At 41.7% G+C, this 25,418-nt stretch overlaps 2 protein-coding genes across 4 annotated transcripts; one reads left to right on the forward strand and one right to left on the reverse strand.

The window, feature by feature from the left end:
• The first annotated feature begins 619 nt into the window (after positions 1-619).
• Positions 620-5,083, forward strand: mmp19 (matrix metallopeptidase 19). Its single transcript, XM_084348252.1, has 9 exons — positions 620-817; positions 929-1,014; positions 1,133-1,263; positions 1,937-2,146; positions 2,242-2,487; positions 3,376-3,501; positions 3,816-3,980; positions 4,067-4,194; positions 4,298-5,083. Exons 1-9 carry the CDS (start codon positions 725-727, stop codon positions 4,526-4,528), a joined length of 1,416 nt encoding a protein of 471 aa, XP_084204378.1. The 5' UTR covers positions 620-724; the 3' UTR covers positions 4,529-5,083.
• A 311-nt stretch (positions 5,084-5,394) lies between these two features.
• LOC311254277 (transmembrane protein 198-like) lies at positions 5,395-24,221 on the reverse strand. 3 transcript variants are annotated; one of them, XM_084347961.1, is made up of 6 exons: positions 24,005-24,221; positions 23,679-23,733; positions 8,417-8,657; positions 7,580-8,155; positions 6,601-6,749; positions 5,395-6,484 (listed from the first exon to the last, which is right to left on the reverse strand). In XM_084347961.1, exons 3-6 carry the CDS (start codon positions 8,568-8,570, stop codon positions 6,335-6,337), a joined length of 1,029 nt encoding a protein of 342 aa, XP_084204087.1. In that variant the 5' UTR covers positions 8,571-8,657; positions 23,679-23,733; positions 24,005-24,221; the 3' UTR covers positions 5,395-6,334. The 3 variants fall into 3 exon arrangements, with proteins under 3 accessions (XP_084204087.1, XP_084204089.1, XP_084204088.1); XM_084347963.1 differs by having other exon boundaries at positions 6,672-6,749; positions 23,679-24,221; XM_084347962.1 differs by having other exon boundaries at positions 6,660-6,749; positions 23,679-24,221.
• Positions 24,222-25,418: the final 1,197 nt, after the last annotated feature.

Here is a 25,418-nt window from a genome sequence, read left to right on the forward strand (position 1 = left end):
AATCAATTTAGGTGTAATATCACAAACCTTTGTATTTCTGGTGGTGAAGTGAACATTTTCCCTTAATACCCACATTTGTTTTGCAAAAAAAGGAAATATAGTTGTTGTTGTTGTTGTTGTTGACAACATGTAATAGCATACCAACCCCATGTCTGGGCCATCCTTCGTACCTGTCATCAAGGATGGGCCAAATAGTGGATTAATTGGGTAATGAACATAAATATTTGTCTCAGATGGGACAGGTTTGGAAATGACAGGAATGTGGAGGTGGAGGGCAAAAACACTGTCTGTGGTTTAGGCTCATGATTGAATGGTCACAGTACTGTTTACTACCTGGTATCAACAAAATGGCACTGACCCTGAAGGAATAATATTATATAGAGTTTGTTCAGGAAGACTTTCCTTTTGTCAGAGAGTTAATCGGTAGCTCGACCTTATAAACTGGTGGAGTGTGAAGACCGCTGCTGCAGCTCCACGTCCTCTCTGAGCAGCTGTACAGTTTAACAGCAGACATGTTGGCTTGAGGTCAACTGGCTGCTCTTGCAATCCTCATTCTTCAGGAGTGGATCATCACAGCCGCAGGGCTGACTCATGCGCCGGGCTTAAAAACTGCTGGAGCGCTCAGAGAACAAACAGAGTCTGCAGCTCCGCCGAGCACTTCTCAGGCTCTGAGCATCTGAGCCCTGGATATTTGGGACAGAAACCCTTTGTAAAAAACTTGAATATGGACTACACAGGACTGCTGCTGCTGCTGCTGCTCAGCCTCAGTGGAGCACTCTGTGCAGTGGTGCAGTGGACAGAACTAGATGAAGCAAAGGTAAGATGATAGTTTGCTTTCTGATTTGTTTAAACATACATTCACACGATGCCTATCTAAACAGTCAGTACATACACTGTCTAGATAAGTTGTCTGTCTTTGCATTCACAGGCCTATTTGAGGCAGTATGGCTACCTGAATGAGCCAGCTGATCCACAGGACCCTCACTACCTGGAGGAGGTCATTGAGGCTCTCAGGTAAAATAGATTAGCACATGTTGGATCTAGTTGAGGGTCTGTTGAAAAGTGGAGGAGGATGTGGGCAGTCCACCTTGTGTTGTCAAATCAGTGTGCAGATGTTTTGTTTTGTCTCCAGGGTTTTCCAGAGGGTGAACGATCTGCCACCTACTGGAGAATTAGATGAACCTACTCTGGATGTGATGAGGCGGCCGCGCTGTGGCATGGAGGACCCCTTCAACAAGAAACAGCACAGATATAGAGTGTTGGGTGAGTGCCAGCAAGTTTGTATTCATGGTTGTTGTGCGCTTTGAAGCCAATTATAGGTCTGTTAAACCTCACAGGTGAACTACTCTGTCCAGATGTCCCTACAGTGTGAACAACAAAAGTGTGTTACAACTCTGACGACTGTGAGGACAAAGTCTTAAACAGTAAAAAGTAAAGTAGACTTTTCTGAGAAATCACTTGATCTCTAAAGGCAGCAGCTTTTAACCCATAAAAGAGAGACTGCTGAAATGTTTCACACAAATAGAAATTACTGGTAAAGAAATAAAATCACTTGTTCAAACTCAACTATTAGTATTTTAAAGTACTATGAAAGAAAACATCAAAGTTAGCATCTTTTCTTTCTTGCTTATGGGGAGCTGGCAAAATTTATACTGCACAAGATTTTAAAGGTCATCATTAAACACAAGATTCAGTAAGAGACCATGCAACAATAAAGTATTCAAACATTTGTCAGTTGACCATATGAACTAGAAACTTTTCTTGCTGTAATCGTTCCTCCTGTAAATACTGGTCATTAAAAGATCCCTCCTGATGTATTTTCAATGTATCCACACTTGTTCTGTGCAAAAATGTTTCCAAACCTTTATCAAAAGACATTTATCGAGGTAGACCATTTTGTTGTGGTGATTTAGAAAAGGGGATCGTTCTCTTGCAGGTCGTTGGAGAAAGAGGAGTCTGACCTACCGCATCATCAACTACACGCCTGATATGAAGAAGACACAGATCAACATGGCCATCCGCTCTGCCTTCAAGTACTGGAGTGATGTGACTCCTTTGACCTTCAGAGAGATCCACTATGGCAGAGCAGACATAAGGATCTCCTTCCATGACAAAAAAGGCTGCCCTGTCCCATTTGACGGCCGTGGTTAGTTTATTAAATATATTATGTCACTGTGAAACACAAACTGCTACTGCGGTACTGAAACTCTCACTTGAACTGTTTGTTTGTACCACCTGCAGGTCATGTCCTGGCCCATGCTGAGTCACCAGAGTCTGGTATTGTCCATTTCGATGAGGATGAGTTCTGGACTGAGGGGTCATATTATGGTACTAATCTGCGTATTGTAGCTGCCCATGAAATCGGCCACGCCCTCGGCCTGGGTCACTCTCAGTACACAAGCGCTCTGATGGCTCCAATCTACGCTGGTTACCGTGCCAAATTCAGGCTGCATTCGGATGATATCAAAGGAATCCAGGCGTTATATGGTGAGTGCATCAAGGAGGCCCGCTGCACTGGATCAGAGCTGACGGACTGGTATTGATTGTGTATTTGCATAAATCAGTGCCTCTGACTGGACCTGACACCTCATGTGGGCTCTTCATGCAGCTGCTGACATGCAGATTTAATGACAGATTAACCTTCTACTGAGGGTTAAATCTGACCGGCATCGAAGAAAATACTTAAGAGGTTACATGTTCTCTTAAGAGAGTATTTAGTGGAACAATACAAACCTGTTGGTTTGAGATAAGAGCCTGACAGATAAATCTTATGGCAGATATTTGCTTATTTCGAATGTATCTGTCACTGATGTGTCCATCAGTAAATATCAAGACATTGTAGTACTGATACGCCAAAGACATGTTCATCTGTAGTTTTATGACTGTGACGTCATTACCCAGTTTATTTGTGTTGTACAACATGTCCTCTTTCTGTATTATTAATTGTTAACAGTGATGTGTGATGCTGGGCTGTTTACAGTAAGGTAAAACTGTTATGACTTGTCAATGAATCGATTAGCTGACAGAATTAACCGAGACCGCAGGATGGGTCACCATGAGGTAACGTATTTATATGTGATTTTATATGTGATAATTGTGGCGTCTGACCTACCGCATCATCAACTACACACCTGACATGAAGAAGACACGGGTCAACATGGCCATCCTCTCTGCTTTCAAGTACTGGAGTGATGTGACTCCTTTGACCTTCAGAGATAATTAAAGCAAAGGCATTAATAATAACTATATAAAAATATCTGTCTTTCTGCTGATGGTCTCGTTTGCTGTTACAGGTCATTTATAATAACTTTATAAAAGTTCCTCGCAGTCACTTTAAACTGTACCTACATAATCTGGAACTTCTCTGTTTTACAGGCAAACGCGCCACCAGCACTTTAGCCAGTCCAACAACCCCAGACAGTCTGTTTCCCACAGAAAGCAGCCATGGTACGGAGAACATCCCCAACCCCTGCACTGCCGACCTGGATGCCATCATGCTGGGTAAGTTATAGATTCACTGTTGTTGGAAAAGCCCCAATTGTGTGCATTGCAGTCACAACAAACTGGATTTAAAGGGAATAGACAAAATAATGATTCAATAAATTTTGTCCATTCCCTGCATGTAAAATGAGACAACAAATATATCTGCTTCACAGAGAACAAATCATCTTTGGCATGCGCATCAGTCAGAAAATTTATTCCAGGTTCATTTTCATGAATATCAATATTTGATATTGCTTTATATGAAGACAGTGTTTTTTAGGACCACAAAATGTGTCACAAACAGTTTAGAAGCTCGCGGTTTGTTTCACCAGGTCCATGGAGGAAAACCTTTGCTTTCAGTGGTGACTATGTGTGGACGATCTCCGACCTGGGACACAACACACCGATGAAGATTGGCAGCCTGTGGAGGGAGCTCCCCGGCAACCTGAATGCAGCTGTTCACTCTCAAAGAACCAACAAGACCTACTTTTTTAAAGGTGCAGTTGTTGTCCAATGCCTCTGTCATGTGTATGTATGTGTTCTGCAGCTGTGAGTCCAGAACTAAATGTTTGCACTGTTTCAGGCAACAAAGTGTGGAGGTATACCATGTTCGTGCTGGATTACGGTTACCCAAAATCAGTCAAACGGATCCCTCCTAACATCGATGCAGCCTTGTACCTGGAGAGGAACAAGAAGCTGGTCTTTATCAAGGTATCTATGATCAAAATATGACTTTATTGATGACTCTTCTTGCAGAAATCATCTCTTCTTATCCCATGTCTCTGTCTCTGTCTCTGTCTCTGTCTCTGTGTAGGGTTCAGAGCACTGGCAGTTTGATGAGCTGAAGTACACAGACTTAACTGTTTACCCCAAACCGCTGTCCATGCTCTTCACTGGGGTGCCGTCCAGTCCGGACGCCGCCCTCACCTGGACCAACGGCAACATCTTCTTCTTTAAGGGAGACGAGTACTGGCGTGTGAACAAGCTGCTGAGAGTAGACAGAGGGTACCCACTGAGCAAGAAGGAGCGCTGGATGCGGTGCTAGGAGTCGACCATCAGGGGGCAGCAGGCGCCACGAGGTCTGAAGCAGGGGGTGCTGGTTCCACTCCAGGGGCATTGACAACCAGGCAACCTCAACAACAGTGATTGATTGTGAACTATCTTAGATGTCAAAAAGAAAAACTGGAGTGAGAATTGATTTTGTTTCACTGGATTTTAACCGAGCTAGTCCTGCCCTCCGCAGCAGGCTGATTTTTATGAGGCTTAGTTCTTGAGCACAAACGTGTGTTTTTGTGACTCTGAGAATTATGTAAGCTTTTGTATGATCTCAGGGAGAAATCATGGGGGGGCCTTCTGTTTTTCTCTCTAACATATGTGTTGGATTATGTGTCTTAATACTTTCAGTGAGATGTAATAGGATGATGGGAGTGTGCACTTTCTGTTAGGACATTTTGTTTAACCAGTCATCTTTTTGAGTGTTCAGTGCTCTTAAAATGTTACTAAACATGTCAATTATCTCATGACTCACACTGGTCTGTTAGAAATCATGTGAAATAGATCTGTGTTCTTATTTTAAGTGAAAATGTAACATTTTCTACGATTAAACAAGACAAAATGTCCGCAGAGGAGTTGTTTTTCTGATTGCAATTTGCTGTCGCCAGAAAAGCGGCTCAACATTCCCACAAAAAGGAAAGAAAAATATTTAATGTTTGCTATGATGAAAGGCCACTCTGTCCTTCATTGTGTTGTCTGGGAAAAAAAGTAACTCCGACCGGTTGTGGAGTAGGAAATCCTCCCCATGACCTCTTTCTCGCCCATGAAAAATCTGGTGAGTAATGCCGCCAGTGTTGCTAAGAGCCCAAAGAAACAAACAGTGCAATTTATCTGACACAGCCAATGAGAAGAAAAATGTATTTGTATCAAACACATTTATTCATTTTTGAATTTTCTATCAACAGGTATGTACAGATTCAGGTAACAAGTGCATTGTCCCTGCAAAAATTCAAACAGACAAAAAAAAGGGATAGTTATTTAAAAAATCTACAAATTAACGACAAACATGCTTTGTTTTTTGTCCTTTTTGTCAACACTACCATGTACTTGGTCAATATATAAATTAAATTATAAAAAGTTTACTCCACAAGCATACACGACAGTCTAACTTCTGACAGGAGCAACAATAAAACACACAATAAAGTCACAGAATTAAAAGATTGCTGCTGGAAAAGATCCCGCTAAAAGCTCATGTAAAGAGCTTTAAAAATACAAACTGTAGTTTATTTGCATTATTTTGTTTTTGCTTCATATTCCATGATTCCAACTACATGTAATATCTGGCTCTCTCGCCACACTCCACCTACAAAAATACACAAAATGAAAGTTGATATACTGTTAAAACTTTCCTACATCCACACAGTTAAACAGCAAGACAGGTAATAACAAAACACTTCATGGCAATGACTAACTTTTTAAGTACAGTACATGTAATGTCAAACGAAATGTTCACTACCAAAACAGAAAAACGTCTGGTTTTTGAGGCTCGTACTTGCCGTTTATGCATTTAATACGTGTTGAGAGGAAATGAAGGACCTTACTTTGTTAGTATCTGTTATTTTCATTGTTTCTCTGAGAAAGACAGTGGTTGCAGTGGTTATAGAGTGACACTTCTCCCCTCAAGCAGCATTCTGTTTCTCGGGACATCCTGACAGGAAGAAATCCATCCTCTCTGCATCAGTTCAAGGGCAGAATGAACCCTCAGCTGAGGGGAGCAGCTTATTGGTTCTACTCTACATTAGGAACCGGTTGGAGAACCAGAGAGCACTACATAGTCCCTTCTTCATCTCTGCTTTGCTCAGACCCTAACGACTGGAGTTGTAGCTGTGAGGGGTGCGGTGGACCCGGTGTCGTAGTCCAGGTCGATCATGGTGTGGTTTGCGGTGCCCAGGCTGCTAAGGGAAGTGCCGGTGCCCATCTGTCTGTCCCGCAGACTTTGCAGGTAACTCTGAGAAGCACAACACAGGGAGAGGTAAGCAAGGTGCACAAATATCGTGGAGTCAACTTCACAAGTATTTAATGGCATCAGTATCTACAGCACACGCCATGTTGGGTGACACTGACCGGTGCCAGTAGGTCCCCAGCGTAACGTTTCACTGGGGTGGGTTTACGGCGGTACGTGCCTTCCTGCCCACCTGCCTGCTGTCGCTTCTTGGCGTCCTTTTCTCGAATCCGCATCAGCTGGACTCTCTTCTGTCTCCGACTGATAACGACTACAAGGAGAAGAGGATTCAAAGTCAGCTTATCATCTATCAAGTCACACTCATTCTGGACTGACTACAGAGATGCAGTAGGAATAAGAAGCATGTTTGTAAAATCTAAAACATCTGGGCTCATATTATTCAAAATGCTAAAAAGTTAAAATTCAGACAGAAAGAGACAAAATGTAACTTTCTGGAGAGATACTTAGTTATCAAATATATTATTATATTATTTGATACTTAGTTATCAAATAATATAATAATTTATATCAAATATTAGTGTACAAATTAGATTGTTGTTCATTTGACATATTTGCAAGTGGAGATACTAAAAAAATCAGTTATATATATATATATATGTGTGTGTGTGTGTGTTTTTAAAATTAAAATCACTTTTCTGAATAACATAACAGTGAGAACATATTCCAATTTTTATTCTTATTTTTTAAGACGAATGAACAGAGGGCAGATGTAGGATAAATCCCTATAAACTTTCTGTTTTTTAAAGCCTTGTGTTTTGAAAAAAATTTCAATAAATTTACCTTGTAAGCTTGTAACTAATATATGACTCAAGATGATTTAATGCTTTGAATTAATGCAGGATGTATCATGAATTCCTGTTTTTCCCAATAAACAAATGATCAAGTCACTATCTCTTGATGTGATCAGTTCATACTTAATAGATCATCAGTTAAGGAATGTGAATTCTCAGTTACTTCATACATTAAGTAATATGCATTAAGATAGCTGATAGCTTTTTGCATCTGCACCAACTCCACAGCTTCACATTTCCATATCAACAGGTGCTCTGACCCAATAAACAGGTCTGTAATAAAGCTTACCTTCAGTGTGCGAGAAGCTGTCGTCCGTCAGTTTCCACTGGACCAGTACTCCTATGATGCTGAGGGCGGGCCAGATGCCCAGAATGACCCAGCTGTACCAACAGAGAGGTGGCCCCGGTGTGAGGCGCAAGCACTCATACACATGCGTGGCCAAAACCAGCATCTCCACAAAGTAATCAGCACACACTGTCATGATAGCTGCCCCGAACACAGCCGTGGAGAGCATGGTGAAGAGCTTCTGCCACTGCAGTGTCAGCACGGCAAACAGCATGCCTGTCCCCAGGAGTGCACCCAGTGGGACCCAGACTGTGGTTGGTGTGTAGAACTGGTGAGTGACCAGCAGGGCAGCGAGGGCCAGGAGGAGGCCCAGCAACAGGCCCGTCATGAAGAGGCCGACACTTCGCACCAGCATAGTGACCAAACCGCACAGCAGGCCTATACCAAGGCCTATACCAGCGCTGGCCTCCACGCTCAGCTGAGTGTCCAGCACGTGCTCCTTGTGGCACAGCAAGAAGATGATGACGGAGCCGAACATGAGACCAGACAGGAACATGACGGCCTTGAAACAGCGGTAACCTGGAAGAAGAGAGAACAACAATGTCATATTTTTAACAAGAAACAGAATATGCCTACTAAAACCTACTACAACTGCAGAGAAAATCAGTAACATCAGGTGAACGCACAGGTTTATCCAACTCAATCTGATATATTTCAAGGATACACAATGGAGATAAGTTTACAGTTACACGTGACATTTTGATGGTGTGTTGTCATCCAAAAAACATTAACTTTCAGCTTGCTTGATGTCAAGGCCTATGAGCCGCCAGGGATCCTCACCAAAGAAGCAGTAGATGATGCCAAACAGGCAACACATGGAGCAGATGACGGCAGGGATGACATCATACTTCCTCTCTATCTCCAGACTGCAGGCGTCGACCTCGGCGATGCCTGCCCCGGCCCCTTCAGAGCTCAGCCCAGTGGGATCTGCCATTCTGGGTGAATGTGGGAGGCTGAAGTTCGGGACAAGGGTAGAACTTCTGGTGGTGTTATCTCAAGTCCATCTGAGCAGCTTTGGCGACTGTAAGAGAAGAGAAAATGTGATGAATTGTGGAAAAGGAAAGCAAGAGTGTGGCTGAATATCAGTCAAGTAAAACATAAGTTTTAACCTGATAAACACAGAAAAGCTAAGTACCACTGAGGGAACGGGAAGTGTGAAATCTTCAAGTCAACTATGACTTCTTCCTGGCAGCTGTGTCTATGTGCAGCTGCCACAAACTCAACACACAAAGCTAAGCAACTCAGTGCAACCCTGCGTGCTGTGGCATTAGTGAAATGTTGAACAGCTCTGATGTCCCACTCTAAATCATTTGTTCCGATGTAGCGGAACGATGTGTCCCTGTATTGCCTTTTAAACTATAGTTATTGTCTGTTGTACTGATGTATGAGTGTTTTCTTTAACAATTTACTTAATTACAGGCTGGCTTCAGTTATTTTAAATGTTTCCATATGTGCAGTGATGTCGCTGCAGCAGATATCAGGGCACATTAAAGCAGCAAAACTAAAAACTGTAGTCATAAACTTGACAGGAGAGAAGAAGCAGAATTAAATTTCTATCTCCTGGAGAAGATTTTGTCAGAAAGCTCTGATGGAGCTCAGGATTTATTAGAAGGACGGCTGCTTTATGCCAAACATTTTCAGTGTATGAACCTGGACTGTATGTGCGACCTTGTGGGTGAGTAGAAGAACAAAGAAGGGGTGTGAACAGTCAATACCCGCAATTCAAATTATGTTACTGTGGCTATGCAGACTGGATTATACTTTCACATTCATATGGATATATGAAAGCATGATGACATGGTAACATATTACACTGAAATTCGCTGGTTTTAAATATGTGAACATATATTTAAAGTAAAAGTTAATTTTGATGTGAAGTGCTTAGACCTGTCAGCTTGAACACAGATGAACAGGTCTAAGCACTTCAAATTCTGTTTTCTGAGTGTTACTGCCACTTCCCGAACACATATAATTTCAAATAATACATATATATATATATACAAAAAATAATAATAACCTTTGGCTGTTGCACAAAAATAAATAAGCAATAAATCATAATGCATTCAGCAGTCCAAACACAGGCTGGGATCTTGAGGCAAATCAATGATCTCTTCAAAATAAAATTCTGAATGCCACTGCAACTTCCCGAACACAAACAGTAAGAAGAAATACGAATATTCGCAGGCTGTCCAACAAAAAAAAAGGTCCATCCTAAACATATAACATAACGGCCAAAGCTACTTAGACTTTTTTCTTGCACTGTGCAAATATAAAATAGCATCCACAGTGCCAGGACTGAGATGATTCCACCTCGCCTCTGCTGAGCTGAATGAACGTTCGCTTGCAGCACTTGCTGCAGGGATGCACAGGATTCTCCTTGCGAGGTGCTGCAGCCGTGGGAAGCGGTCTTGTTTCTCCCAGAAACAGAGCAAATTTTCTTCTGATGACTCCTCGAATTGAAAATTTGTAGAGCAGTACTCCTCCACTTCATCCATAAATTTGGGGGTCTCGTCTTCCCATTCTGTGAAGTCCACCTTCTGCCTTTTGGCTTGTCCGACTTCATGACCACCTACAACAGGAGATATTAGGCTCCTTAATGCGCACAGCCGCACAGCTAGTGTACACAGCAACAGAGTTATTATAGCTTTGTATTTTTCATTTGTTTTTTTATTTCAATTTAATTTAGTTTCAGTTAGTTTCCGAATTGGGTTTGTTTGTTTCAGTGTAGTTATTGTTTGGTTTAGCTTTTATTAATTTAAGTAATGTTCTTTTTTTATGTATTCTTCTTTTTTCTTATTATAACCATGACGGGTATTTACCAGGGGCCAGATTTAAGATGTCTAGAATAGGAATCATAATACAAACACATACTGTGAAGGCAGTTGAGTCACACAGTCATGTAGACATCCCAGTATCAATAAATATATGCCCCATGCCTTCTCATGCTTGTCCTTTCAGTTAACTAACATGTTTTTTACTCCTAGCTGTAATTGGACCTTGTATAGTAGTACTAAGTTGGTTAATACAGGATGAAAAGTAAAAATGTACCTGATCCTAACGATAGGTCAGTGAATAAGGTGTTCTCTGCTGCGCTCAGGCTCAGGCTGGGTTCTTCATCTATAAGTGCCCTCACTTGCCTCTGCACTTCTTTTCTCTCTTCAGGTGTCAACATCTTCAGTGATTTAAACCTGGGACAGAGGAACGTGGCGACCTTGTGAGTGGGAGTCGGGAGCATCATCTCCTCCAGCAGGCTGGATGCTCGAGCCCGCAGGAGGAACATGTATGATGGATCTCCACAGTTGGGCTCGCAGTGTTTCTTGAGTTTGAGAAACCAGAGCAGCACCGTGTGGATTGTGGGGTATCTGTCTCCTTCCAGCTCGTTCATGGCCAACTTGAAGAGAGTGAGGAAGTCGATCAGGTGTGTCAGCTGCTCTTGAAAGATGCCCTCCATCCTGTGCAGCTGATCTCTGTCCTCTAGGAGCTGTCTGATGTCACTGTACTGTCTCACTATGGACTCCAACATGTGGACTTTACTGGTCCAGCGTCCTTCACATTCTTGGATGAGAGTGTGCGCTAAACTCCTACACGCTCCTGTTTTCTTCAGAAACGTGACGAGGCTCTTGCAGTTATCCAACACTTCTAGCACATCTGCCATGCCCTCAGGTGCGTCCTGCCCGCTGAACGCGAGTCTCAACACCGTGTTCAGGGCGTGTGAGGCGCACGGGATCCAGTGGTAGGTCCGCAGCGCGGCCTGCATGTCAGGCACCTGGTCACCCACAAAAACTACTTTTTCCGCCGATATCCCATAATTCATCAGCACGTTGGTTATTCGCTCGTGGATATTTTCGCTCGTCTTTCTCTGACTGTCAAACTCGGCTGTGGCCAGGACGCGACTCTCCAGCTGCCACTGCTCACTGATGTAGTGACAGGTGAGGACCGTGTACGTCCTCCTGCTCAACTCGTCTGTCCACGCATCAGGAGTCACGGCGATCCCACCGTCCTCCATCACTTTCTGGATGACTCCGGAGAGTTTCTCCCTGTCTGCAGCCGCCTGTTGCTTCGCCCTGTCACACACCGCTTTATGCCGGGGGAGGATGCCTCCAGCGTCCACAGCACCGTGTTTAGCCCCGATGTTTATCAGCGTCTGGGCCACCTGGGCGAACCCTTTACCGGTGAAAATGTCGAACGGGCGCATATCCAGACAACACATGTCCACGAAGTCATCCACCAGCTTTGATTTAATGTCCTGTGGTAATCTTCTGCTGTCTCGGCGGAGGGAGGAGGAGGTGTTCACCTGACCCGGCTGGCCTCTGCCTCTAGTGCACACGTGATGAACCATGTTGGAGGTACCAGTTTTGTGGCTGTCGTACACGTACAGCGCCTCGCAGCTGTTGCAGGTGACATACCCAGCACTGGACCCGTCCTGGTTCACCACTTCACTAAACCTCTCCCACACGGAGCTCCTCTGCCCTTCCTTTCTTCTTGTTTTTACTTCTCCTCTTTTCATTTTCTCTCGGATCTTGAATGCCTCCATTGTGTAAAGCTGCTGCTGAAGACAACTGGACCCTGCAGAGTCTAGTGTGCTGGTTCGTGCCTGATGGAAAGTGAACCTTAAGGTATCATTTTTTCCACTTTAATGTGTATGCTTTCACACACGCCATCCAACCATCCGTTGCATTTGTAGGACCCGGACCGACCGATCCGCATTTATATCCGCAGTGTCCGCGGGTGTCGATCCGCACATCACTATCAGGCACCAAACAAACATCCGCCCACTGTAATTCATGGGCCAGGACCCTGTTGGGCTCTGCTTTGAACCCGCTGCGTTTCTGGCTCAGAACCGCCTTACTCTGCCTCTGATTGGTTGCCTCCCTTGGCTGGGTTCAGACATGAGGAAGGAGATTGGTTAGGGAAAGGGTCAGAATATCAGGGTACGCCAATCAGAAGCAGAGATAGGGAAAAAATGCAATTGGATCCATAATGGCGCCTCTGAGCAGGGTCCAGCTGCAGTTTCACAGTCAACACGTCACACCTCCTGAGATCTTTTCCTAACCCTGTAGTTTTGGTGCTTAACCTCTCAGAGGGTGAAACATGTAGTAGGTGTGGTGTCCGCAGATAGAAGATACTTGAGCTCTGGTGTGCTCCCATGTGTTCTCCCTGAATCATTATTGTCATGAACACATCTGTGGTGTGTCACCCGAGAAGAGTAATTGGCTTAAATAGTAAAATAATCTAGTTTTATTACATACACATTTTTTATATAATAAATACATAGTATTACATTGCGGACATATATTACATAGCTTCATATTTACACAAAGCAACTATCCTGTGCGATTTCTGATTGTGTCCTGTGCAGTCCAAGACTATTTTTGACCTTTTTTTTAGTGTATTACTACACACCATGTGTGGGTTACAGTTATGGTTGCAATAATCCAGTGCACTTATACATCTTGGTCATATCTGTATATGTGGAAGTTGAATACAGTGTATAAAGGCTTTAATATTATTTTTTTTATTGTTTTAATTTTCCTTTTCTATTTTTCTCTTTGTCTTGCTTTAACTCGTTTCATTTTTATTTATCATTCAATCATTCCCCCTCCCCCTCTGCTTCTGACTTTTGACCTGCTGTAACAAGTTAATTTCCCTGGTGGGGGATCAATAAACTCTTATCTTAGCCAACTATGCTTTTAGAGTTACTTGGGAAGGAGGAACTAGTAACACAGTATCTATGTCCAAAATGACTGCAGAGCATCTAATGTTACCGTCTGGCAAAAACAAATTTAAAACAATCAAAAAAACATGCATCTCCAAAATGTCGACTTTTCATTAGCTACAAGTAACAGCCCTGTCTTGAGCTCTGTGACGATGCATTTGATGTGGTATATTTAGCACAAAAAGGTGCGATAGATATCGTTTCTATAGCATCTGTGCAAATCTTGCTACGACTTCTTCATCTAAGTGATGGCCGCTGGAACAAAGCTATTTTTTTACTGCTTGATTCTCCACCTTTTGTCTGTAAAGCTACGTCCAGAGGGAAGAAGCTGAAATTCATTGTGCTATCTGTAATTGTCTGGTGTACATGTTGGGTTAAGCTGTGACTCACTAATCAGCCTACTTGATATGATAACACTAAAGAAAAAAGAAAAGCAGGACAGAATAAGGTCATCATGGTTTTGTTGATATGAAAATCGGAGAGTTTCCTTCAACAAAACAATCGCTGGTGCCTCTTTTGTGCACAAGGATTCACAATACATGGTGAAATACATGTTTCTAACAGGACATAACAAGCTAACGTATAATCTAAAATTGTACAGAGCCCACTTTCTTCTAATTGCATGCAAAATATAGCTTAAAAACAAATTTTTCTAGGGCTTTACATTTCACTTCCAACTACTTTGTAATTTATAGGAAGCTAACCGACTAGTACTTGAAAAATTATAAATGATATTTTAGCTGGCACTGGCAGGCCTGTAGAGAGCCACAGAGGGCTGCAGTGGGGCTAAAGGCTTATGGGTGGACTGCTGCTGGCAGGCCTCCTGTATGATCTCACCACAGCTGAGATCCGATTACAGCTAGCTCACGTTTTCTACTTGAGACAAACAGTCAGGAACAGTCTGCTCTGCTTTTATTCTGTGCTCCTTGCCAGGTCTTTCTCTTTCCACCCTGTCTGTCCTCCACGTCTCCGTTTTTACCTGGAAATTTACTCAACTCAAATCTATTTTCTCAATGAAATGGGCCTCATTTGTTTAGACTTTCTCTGACACAAGGCTGTGTAATTTGTATGTCCTGCCTATGAATGATTTTACATGGAAAAAATGAGAGTCCACTGGAAAGTTTTCTTTTCTTCTTTAGTCACTTGCAGCTCTCCAGTACCTATTTCTCTCCTCTGCTTTCCATCAGTGACAATGCGTTTGTCTCATATCTCTTTTTTTAAGATGAATTTAGGAGAAATATGTCCTATATGTACATGTGGCCAGTTGAGCTGAAATTGAGATACTATGTACAATAGTTTAGGAGTATGATTTAATGTTAAGAGCTGATAAAAATATCCCAATCTGCTAAGACTAGTCATTCATCAGACACGTTCAGTACTCTGTAACAAACAATGTTTTTGCTTATAAAACGACTTGTGGATCTAATAGATGGACTACAGTGCAATCTATACTAATATCAACTAAAGGTTGGAAAAATTGCCTGAATTAAAGACTGGTCGTGAAAATTCTGGGCTAAACCAATGTTTAAATAAAAAACAGACAAAGAAATTTTCATTATAAAAAATAACTGAACTGTTAAAAAGTCGTTCATTACACTATCGTTGAAAGAAAACTACTTAAATCATATAAATGTATGAAGCAAACCTTGATACAACCTTCTACAAGAAAATAATCTTTTTTATGAAAAGTAACTGCTTCAAAAGCCTTTTTTCCACCCTGTAATACAACTATTTAGTAGAATCTTCAGTACTTATAGCCTTACAAACTGATGAAGATGAGCCAAAAGGTCATAAATGTGCCAGTGCGAATATGATGTGACGCAACAGATAAATCGGCCACTGCTCTCGGTAAATGTAGTCTTATTTGCCGATAGACAGATAGCAGTCAACAAGGTTTGGATAGTTTATGTTCTGTAAGAACAGCAAACTGGATAGACTGAGACAGACATAAAATATAGTAACTTTTCTAATGAAATGAGAACAACTTGAGAGATCTCTGTAGACAATCAAGGCTATAGTCTTCACATCAACACCAGCCAACTTCAAATGAAGAACCAAACTCTACGGTGGATAATGCAAAGCTACACACAGTTAGCACAGTCAAGCAAGAAGGGTTTGAATATGACAGCTCTTCATATTTGTAAGGGTCAACATCTTTGAAACTTCTAGTCAATGTGAATATGAGTGTCAGTGTTTTTGTCTTTGTGATAGACTGGCTTCCTTTGCCCATTAACCAGTGACTCAACCTCCATGTGACCCCTGAAAAGGATAAGAGGTTAGAAAATGGATTGACAGAGACAGTAACCTCACTGTGATGGGCTTTTGTTTCGCTCTTTGGTCTCGGTCTCATGAGAGAAAAAGTTTTTTTGATTTTATAATGTGGAACTGTCGAAAGGTTAATGTGTACTTCCAAAAAATGAGCCAACAGACTTCAGTAGATACAGTTTACTTAAGGCCTGAGTTAAACTTGATGTTGAGTGCATTTGGTTTGGCCCAGATCCTTTTGCCCCAGTTGGCCTTTCTTCAATATGACATGAATGTAGCATGAAGCCACCTGGTTTGTCTGGATATGAAACACCTGCGTCTGCCAGCTGTCATTTGTAGAACTCGTTTTGTCTGACTCAGCCCTAAAAGCCTTCCCCTTTTTACCTGCTGTGACCCTTTTCTGTCTGCAATTCTTGGCCTCTGTGCCTCGTGAGACATGTAAAACTTTAACAACAATGAGTGATTAAGCTCATCTTCTGCTACACAACAACCTGCATCATGTACTTGTCACTGGGTTTATAAAGATATTTAACTAAATCTACACCACTAAAGTATAAAAGAATAATGTCTATTTAGAGCCCATTCATCTTCCAAAGAACCAACACAAAAAGTTATTTGATGTCTCTTGTACTTAACACACAGCACGTCAAATCTGAATACAGCTTTGTACTAAATCATGTGGGTAGATAAAATAGTGACACATCACATTACACAGTAGCTCATTCTTATAGTAATTACTGTAATTGGACACTGGCATCTTCCTCTGTTGCTTGTAACGGGCCATGACTCTGAATGACTGTTTTGTGGTCGGCTTATTGAATTTAGATCATCATCAATGCTAATACAAAGTAATAAAATCTACTGTCCTTCCTACCTCAGAACATATTTGGTTACTGTTAAATGTTATATTCTGATTGTTAAAACAACTTTTTGTCGGGATCTGCCAGTACTTGCACTATGAGTGTGAACTAGTTAATATTTCAACACCATTTTAAAAGTAATTTAATAAACTCACGCATGTATACTCCCATATCTCTGTGCGTCTGCCTCATGTTACCCCTCTGCGAGTCACAATGGTGTCCTATGTCTAGCAGGCTTGGAAGTCCTTGCTGCTGAGGGAGAATAGAGCCATTATGGGGCAAAACAAAGACTCTGAGGCCCATGCTGTGACCTCTAGTGGCACTCAGAGGAAACCATGCGGACGAAAAGGGAGACTGCATAAAGATGGCTGAGAGCACCAAGGAAACTGGTAGATCCCGAGTGTTTGGTTTAAGATGGGTGCCAAGTATGTGCCTTCGGGGGGCTGGTGAGTGATGGAGGGAGGGGGTCCTAACACGAAACAGAACTATCTATCTTACTGACTGAGCTCTCCAGAGGGCCCCCAAACCTGCCAATGCTTCCACGCTGAATTTTCTACAAGCTAAAGTCGCCTGGCAACTAATTCAATACAAGTCAACAAGAAGAAGAGTAGCAGCTCTGTGAGGCTCTAGCTGCTAATAGATCTAGATGCAAATATTGTCATGCTCACATGCACAGCGACAATACTAACATGTTGGTGTTTTGCATGTATTTTTACTAGGTCGACCATCTAAGTTTAGCCTCTCATTTGAATCCGTGGTATATTTCACAGCAATTCATCAAAAAGTTGTCAAAATATTTCACTTGTAAACAACAATGTCTACCTTGTGATGATGCTAGAGGAGAAGTCAGAGCATAAACAAAGTCAGGAAGGTTCATAGTCTGGAGACTTTAAATGTCTGTGCAAACATTTTTATGGGGATACATCTGATAGTAGTTGAGATATTTCACTATAGACCAAAGAGGTGGAAATTGTTAATAGTACTTATCAGTCGTTTTTGTATAAAGTTTTTTTCAGCTTTTTTGTTTTCTTGATAATCAACTCACGAGCGAGGTGCCATTCGTTTTCATATATAGTGTTTCTGATCATTTTGATAATCACCTCAGTGTCTTAGATAACCATTAGTGACATTAGCTAGTCACTTAGCTTAGCAGATGAGCTTTTGGAACATTATGTTGCCCTTGAAACAAAAACTAGCACCAGAGTATACTCCCCCTGAACAAATACTGCAGGGGGGCTGAGCAGTGCTCAGCTGCTGAGGAACGGGCTGGGCTGACCAAAAGTTCCCCACATAGCTAATTTGGGTGTGTTTGGTAAAGGGGTGTGTGTGTGTGTGATCAGAGCCAAGGATTCTGCAAGAGCTTCTCCGACTTGACGGCCAGGGCCAGCTGAGAAGCTGAAAACCTGCAGTGTTATGACTTGGCTGCCTGTCACTTGGAAGACACTACCAAGAATGTGAGATGCACTGGGGTCTGTGCTCTGCAGTTGCACCCGTAAATCATGCCACCTTGTGCGGGACGCCCGGACTAGCTGACAGACTGATTGAGTCCGGACAACAGGCACCATGGGAATAACGCTGTCACAGTGGGGGTTATTAAAATGTGAGCCATATTGTGCTAAGCCTAACACTGGATAAACATGGATAAATGTATGCTCATCATCTCAATACCATCTGCTTTCACTCTGGATCATACTAAGCAAGACATCATATGGGCACTACTGAGCTTCCTGTCTTTCCACAGCAGGAAGCTCAGGACCAGAAGAGGAAGTGGAACATCAGGTTTCAGCAGGAACTGACCTTTGTGTTAGTGACACGGAGTAGAGATAGGGACAAAAAGCAGGATCATCAACACTAAAACATCATTTTACATCGACAACACCTCTCTCCTGATTTCAACTGAGAATCTGAGACTGGAAAACACGAGGCAGCTACCAAGGACGCTGGACTGCTAAGAAAGTTAGCATTGTCAACTACAAACAAGCTTGTAATCTGTCTGGCTCGCAGGCTAATCTACAAATAACACTTGCTATTGTGTCACAGAGGGGAACAAAAACTTGCATAATGAACAAAGTACCACATGATAGTCAGTTAACACTTTTCCTTTTGCAGACTTTGAATGCTCAGAGGTTTTGTAATTACTGTCAATATACTGAGCTCCATGCAGCCATATTCAGACCACAATGATGCACTGATGATGATATTTATGTGCATTTCTGTTCACCACCACTGTACACCAGTCTACCCGAGAACAATATTGTATATTTTAATTCTATTTTATATATATTTATTCCTATATTTTAACTTCTGCATGATATATGTCCTTGGTTTGGTTTCTCTTTTTTCATCTCTCATTTCACTTGTGTGATTCTGCTGGAAATTTTGTATGAGCATTGTTGGAGGGAGCATGAGAACAACAAATGCTCAGTAAACGACTGCTTTACTGTAATTGTTGTTTACTTCTATGCAGACTTTATATAGACAAGTCAACACCTGCCAGGGCCACAGGTCTCTACCATCACATTCACCAGTCGCATACCAGTTATATTCCTCTCATTTTATTTTTTAATCCAGATTTATCCTTCGCCACACACAGACACACATCCACTCCCCTTGCATGCAAACCTCACTGGAGTGTGTGGCATAGGCAAATCGACTGTTTTAAAAGCTCTATTGTGCACACCAAAAAAGTTCACTATATGTGAATCATGGGATAATTTTGCATGCTAAATCTTCATATGTCTCACTCATCCTTTGTATGTGGTTTGAGCGATTGTATCCCAGTGCGTCCTCATTGCATTGTCAAAACAGCTTTCCATTTCTTGTTAACATCATTAAAGGGCAGTTTTAGGACCAAGTGTGATCAGAATCAACATTAACAGGGCTGGTTTTCCCCTGCGCAGACCTGAAATGTCTCCACATATTTGTGACCGCAAACTCTCTAAAATTGTCAATTTTCTGTACAAATATTTGTCTCCCAATTCCAAAGCTGCTTTAATTCACCCAAACAACTTTATTTTGCACATAGCACAGTTGGGAGTTCCTGGATATTGGTCACTGAACAAAGTTATAATAGTTCATCTTCATTTTGCAATATTTGGTTGCACTCAATAGCTTTTTTAAAAGACCCAATTGGCAGCAGATAAAGTGACCATATTTTAGTCGTAATCTCACTGGTAATTATGGGACTTTATTGAAGTCTCCAATTTCCGAATAAAGATCACTGAAAAGAGTCAAGTTTATAACTCTCGCTGCCAAATCATTTGCCCTCTGGTCACAAACCCCAATAATGGTCATTTGTGGCAATATTTTATTAGTCTTTTCCCCTCATAATCCCTCAATCTCACGCCTGCCTGAGTTTAGTATAAACAATAGAGGCCTTTCAACTTAAGACTGCAGAGAGCTACTTATAGAGAGGCATGAAGAAAAGATCAGAAACACAATGAGGAGCCTTTTGAAAAGAGTCACATGTCAATGGTGCATGCGTGTGGACTGTACATCAGAAATACACATGGTCATTAACATGGTAAAATCCATGGTGAGGACTAATCACTGTTAACTCTGTATGCTGCGCTAAGCTGGAGTTAGAAGGAGCGTACAGTGTGTGCAGCAAGGAGGGGCAGCTCCACAACGCTCTATTAGGGTTTGTGGTGCAGAGCAGCATTTAGTAGGCGGTGTGATGGAGGCTGATGTCCATATGTCAGTGAGAGCATGACAGTATAGCGCTGTGTACCAGATAATATATGCGGCTGATGAACACTAGGTTGGCACAGAGAACCTAAATGTAACCACCCATTGCGCATTTGTGTCCTTGAGCAAGACACCAACGCAAGTTCCAGGGTTGTGCTGACCTCTGTATGAAGTAGAGTTGAAGACTGGGGCATGTTGATAATATTATAGCGCTTTTATCAAACTGTTGTACAAGCAAGAAGAGTTGCTCAGGCAGAGTGCCAAACCAAGTTCGAATAGGCCACTGATTGAAGTGTGATAATTTGTAGATAGGTCTGCTATAGTGGCAGAAGAGGAGTCAGTGGTGGTTCAGACCTCCGTGCAGTGCCTATATATGTCTGCAGCGCTTCCACTGCAGCTCTATCATTTAGAGCCGACGTTTAACCCTCTTTGTCAAATTCCACTCGACAATAATTGTACCTCCTACAGCGATCTCATGATCCTAAAATATCACGCATGTCCTTCATTTTCCAACTCTGCTCTCATGTCATAACTATAACCAATGTTTAAAGTGCTATAAGTAGCCTATGGATGGATGTTGCGAAATGACTGGTATCAGTTTTTATGTGGTTTCCATGTGACAATGGATTTTTTTTTCTTGCACCCAAGAGTCTCCAGATCCTTCATCCTTCCATCTCCGAGCGTAACACAAAGTCAAAGTTACTCCTCAGTCATGTCAGTTCTTCTTTTAGTTAGGCTTCTTAAGTTGGACATTTGATAAGTAAAATCAAGATGAACTGCATATGATTAAAGCTGCAACTAATGATTATTTTAATCGTCAATTAATCTGTATATTTTCTCAATTAATCAGTTCCTTTTTTGATCTATGCAATGTCAGAAAATGGTGGAAAATGTCGACCCAAGATGCCATCATCAAATGTCTTGTTTTGTCCACAACCTAGCACGATACATATTGTTCTGACAGTTTATAAGGACATTTATATTATGTGCTAATTATTGGTATCTGTGAAATTACAGCTGATAAAAAAGACAATTATATGTAGCCAAATTGCTTTCATTGACTTAACAAGCACTGCATCTATACACTCACAGTGGTTGGTTTGCAATCTGCAAATAAACACAGAAAAGACGGAGGAGAAGAGGAACAAGTGTAGTACGCAATGTATATTCTGCAAGGGTTCAGAGAGGAGGGAAAAAGCCCTCGAGTTTGAACACAACAAATTTTATCAGAGCTCTGAAATATTAGATTATTCGTCTCCGCTCACTATATCTCAGTTCTGATCCTTAATTGATAAACTACAGGTTAAGAACTTTTTTTTTTAAAGATAAAAAATTTAAAATGATCAGTTATCTTATCAGTATCTGCCATGGGAAGCAGGTACTTATCAGTTACTGTTTCGTTTGAAAAAAATCCATATGGTGCATCCCTACCTCAATACAAAGAGATTAAGATTACCGTTATAGATTCACTTTTATTCACTTTTAAGAAGATCCCTTCATCAAGTACTCCTTGAGGTATCTTTTAAGAATACACCCCTGATGCACTTCCTGATAAGAGGAGAAAGTCACAGGTACAGAGCAATGTTGTCTTCTTATTGGATTGACCACAGACCACAATCTTGAACAGATTGTACTGTACGGCTCTTATTCATAATGACAAGCTTTGAGTCATTCCTCAGAGATCTGGCCATGTGCGGCGCATATGGACAGATGTAGGAGGCCTGAGCATGTGGCCTGACAGAGCTGAAGTATGCTAATGCAACAACTGTGAAGACTTCTAAGTTAAAGTCACCCAAATAATCATTACGTGACAGTGTCATTGTGAAACTGAAGTGACCATTTGAACAATGAACAATCTTGAACAATGTCCTACATATGAAAACAACTAACGGCAGAGGAGACACCGAGTATACATGATAGGTCACTTGTTTCTATCAAATATTCATGAATTAATGACTAGATCATGTTATAAACTAACCACAGATGGCAAATGAATTAATCTTTTTCTCAGATGTACAACAGCTGAACGTAAAACTACAAATTTCCCAAATTTCCAAAGAGTTTTGTTCTTAAATGTCATGTAAAAAGTAAGAATTGTGTATATTATTTTCACTTTGTATTACTAAATATAGCCAGTACCTTAATCAAAAGAATAAACCTTAGCTTATGGCCCTGTTGTTTTAAGAGGAAAAAAAGACTGCTCATGTTTAAAGAAGAAAGACGATCCATACACAGTAATTACCTAACTTCAAATTAAAGCTTGTCCTCATAAAATGGGAATTCGTACTTTGCTGTGCTGGTCAGCTGCTCTTACTGTGCTCACTCTCTCTCTCCAACAACACTCTCCTAAAAGCTGCTTAGAATACTTTCAATAAAGTTCAGAGTTCAATCGTACTTTTTGTGTTAACTTTTTAAAAATGAGAAGTCTACATGGTGTGAGCACATTCGCAAGACGAGACAAAAAATGAGAGCCTCCCGTCCCTGCTAATTAAAAGGTACCACGCAAACAACATGTGCAGTCCAACTTTCATCAACCCCTGCTCTTTATGCTTCCTTTCCTGCCGTCTCTTTTTCCCCCAAAGCAGGGAAGGGCTTCCTCTCTGCTGTTTCAAAAGGGGCAAAACCATCTGGTGCAGGCTGACAGAGTTTAGGTCAAGTAGATGAAGGGGGGCTCAGTGAGGGGGTGTAACTACAGACCAGTAAAGACAGGACCTGTAGACTGTCATCACACTGTCCAAAAAGCCAAGAGGCACTCCTAGTCTGGATCACGCAGCAGAACCACAGGGCCGGGGCTTTTTGCACGCTATGTGGGCCAGAAAAGGCGATGAAATGCTTATATGATAGGATGATACCATGTAGTTATGCTTATGCATTGGGTGGTAATAAAGAAACACAAGTTTTGTTTCTCTAAGTGATCCAATCAGTGGAGTTTACATATAATTTGATTTAAATTAAACAAATCAGTGCTGAATTTAATTGTTTCTTAAGAGCTACTTAACCATCTTCAACTAGCACAACTTCTGCTGAAGTACCTGGAGTTGTTAGTCAGTTCTGATTCAAGCACAGCACTGAGGAGTTTTGGTCTAAATACTTGGTTCAGTGCACACAAATAAAGCCCACAATCACCCTGGATCATTATGTCTTTGTCCCCACAAGCTGAAGGATAAGTTGCAGTATGTGACTGAAGTTTAAAACGCTTTACTGGGGGAGCAGCTATGGGAGCAGCCTGGCTTGCTTACGTGTTATTAGAAACAATTCCAGCTGTAGAGTTTGGCACTGATCGGTTTGTGATCTGAGGTGGGATGGCTCGGCTATAATCAATCATCATCGACAATGAAGTATGAGGCTATTGTCTCCTATGACAGTTAACTGAATTCAAACGTCCTCTGGCAGAGAATAATAATTACAACCAACCAAACCTCTGGCGTTAAAGCGGAGAGTAGCCCAGTGACATCTGCCAACACTCACAAAAATACACTTGAAGCTTTAGTAAAAGTGATTTTTAAAAACTTACCGATGAGCCCGGGTGTTCGGCAGCTGTATCGGTAACTTCTCCTTGACAATCGGCCCTGTCAAACAGGAAAAACACCCCCACCATTCACACACACAAAAGCGGCGGTAGAGCACAAGGGGAGAACCGGTTTTCTCCCAGTAGGCTCTTTTTTTTTTTTAAACTCACGGACTGACCTAACTAAACCGACGACAGCGGCATCGTTTTGTTCCTAAGTAAACCCTGCCTCATGCAAATGTCTGAAAACGAGAGACGGGCTCTGACCGCGGACGTGAGGAAGGTTAGCTAGTTTCCATTCTCCGCGGTGCCTCACGCACTCACTCACTCACACAACTTGGAGACTGGGTTAACCGTTGGAGTTCCCGTCACCAAGAAACTGTGGAAAAACTGAACGATCCTCCCTCACACGCCTCCCCTTCTCCTGCTCTGAAGTAAACGCCACTTAAAAACACAAAGGAGGAAAAGTTTTTCCCTCTCTCTCCCCGGAGGCGATCCCCTCGCTATCTCCATCCAGGCGGCGTCGTCAGTTGGTCCGTTGGCAGGGCCGGGAGGGAGGGGGGGGAGTGTGGGGCCACAGCAACAGATGAGGCTGCTTCAATCAGCTAGCTAGCTAGCTGTACCTGAGCTCCTATGAACGCATTCATTTAATGCCAAGTTATTTTAAGTTTTAAAGTAAATAATGACCTGAGAATAATCACGGCAGCCCATTTAAACCAAACACTGTAATGTAATTTGGTGTTTACCCCCCACACACATCATATGAGAGCACAGAACAGGCTAGCTAATGTTTTACGCTAATTGAAGCCCACAGGAGCTAATTGTAGAGGATGATGTAACACTGTCATTATGTCATTACTCATAAACAGTGTTGGACGAGCTACTTTCAAAATGCAATATATTACATTACTAGTTACCTTCATTTTAAAGTTATACACTACGTTACAATATTACTGTCTGTGTAGAGTAATAAATTACTTATTACACTACTTTTGAGTTACTTTCAACAAAATGCCCAAATAACCTATATAGAACAATTAACCAGCCTAGATCTTTTATAAATAAATGATTGGCCTTGGACACAGGGATGAGCAGGCAGACTAAGGATCAAAGTCTGATATATTTTGAGATAGGAATAAATATCCTTAATTGTAGGCTCAGTCATATGAAACACAATAGACCTATACCTTGTATAATGTAGCCTGTAATGACATGACAAGACAAAAATCACTTTTTCTATGCCTTTTTATTTTAGTCCACAGAACAAGGAATGCATGGACATATGTGATTCAAGAATGTAAATTAAAGTGCGCTCGGAGGATTAGGCTTCATCATTAGGCCGACTAAATACAGCTCATTTCAGTCACACAGAGACTGAACAAAGAACTGATAGGCTTGGCTATATTAAACACAAGCATAGCCTGTATTAATATGGTCATGTTGGTGTGGATGGATTCTTAAAAAAACAACAATAAACACTGCAATTTGGTCGGTAACGCGGATTGTAGCGCCTTACATGACATAACTGTCGTAATATTTTATATCACCTGTGATTTCGGTGCCCAGCCATGTCTCCTTAGCAACAGCTAGTGTATGTGTGTGGGTGTGTGTATGTTTGTGTGTGGGTGTGTATGTCTGTCCATATGTCTGTGTATGTGTGTGAGTGTGTATGTAAATGTGTATCTGTGTGTATGTTTGTGGGGGTGGGAGGTTTGTGGTCTTCATGGTGTTTTGTATTGTTTTGTT

This window comes from Pagrus pagrus (genome assembly GCF_965226575.1).
Source record: "Pagrus pagrus genome assembly, chromosome: 3".
NCBI lineage: Eukaryota > Metazoa > Chordata > Actinopteri > Spariformes > Sparidae > Pagrus > Pagrus pagrus.

Coding starts and splice junctions, on each gene's coding strand:
- mmp19 (XM_084348252.1), top strand. CDS start 725: ATGGACTACACAGGACTGCTGCTGCTGCTGCTGCTCAGCCTCAGTGGA. Junction 2,488..3,375: donor AGGAATCCAGGCGTTATATG/GTGAGTGCATCA, acceptor TCTGTTTTACAG/GCAAACGCGCCACCAGCACT. Junction 3,502..3,815: donor CCTGGATGCCATCATGCTGG/GTAAGTTATAGA, acceptor TTGTTTCACCAG/GTCCATGGAGGAAAACCTTT.
- LOC311254277 (XM_084347961.1), bottom strand. CDS start 8,570: ATGGCAGATCCCACTGGGCTGAGCTCTGAAGGGGCCGGGGCAGGCATC. Junction 6,750..7,579: donor CAGCTTCTCGCACACTGAAG/GTAAGCTTTATT, acceptor TTCTCCTTGTAG/TCGTTATCAGTCGGAGACAG. Junction 6,485..6,600: donor CTGGGGACCTACTGGCACCG/GTCAGTGTCACC, acceptor TGTGCTTCTCAG/AGTTACCTGCAAAGTCTGCG.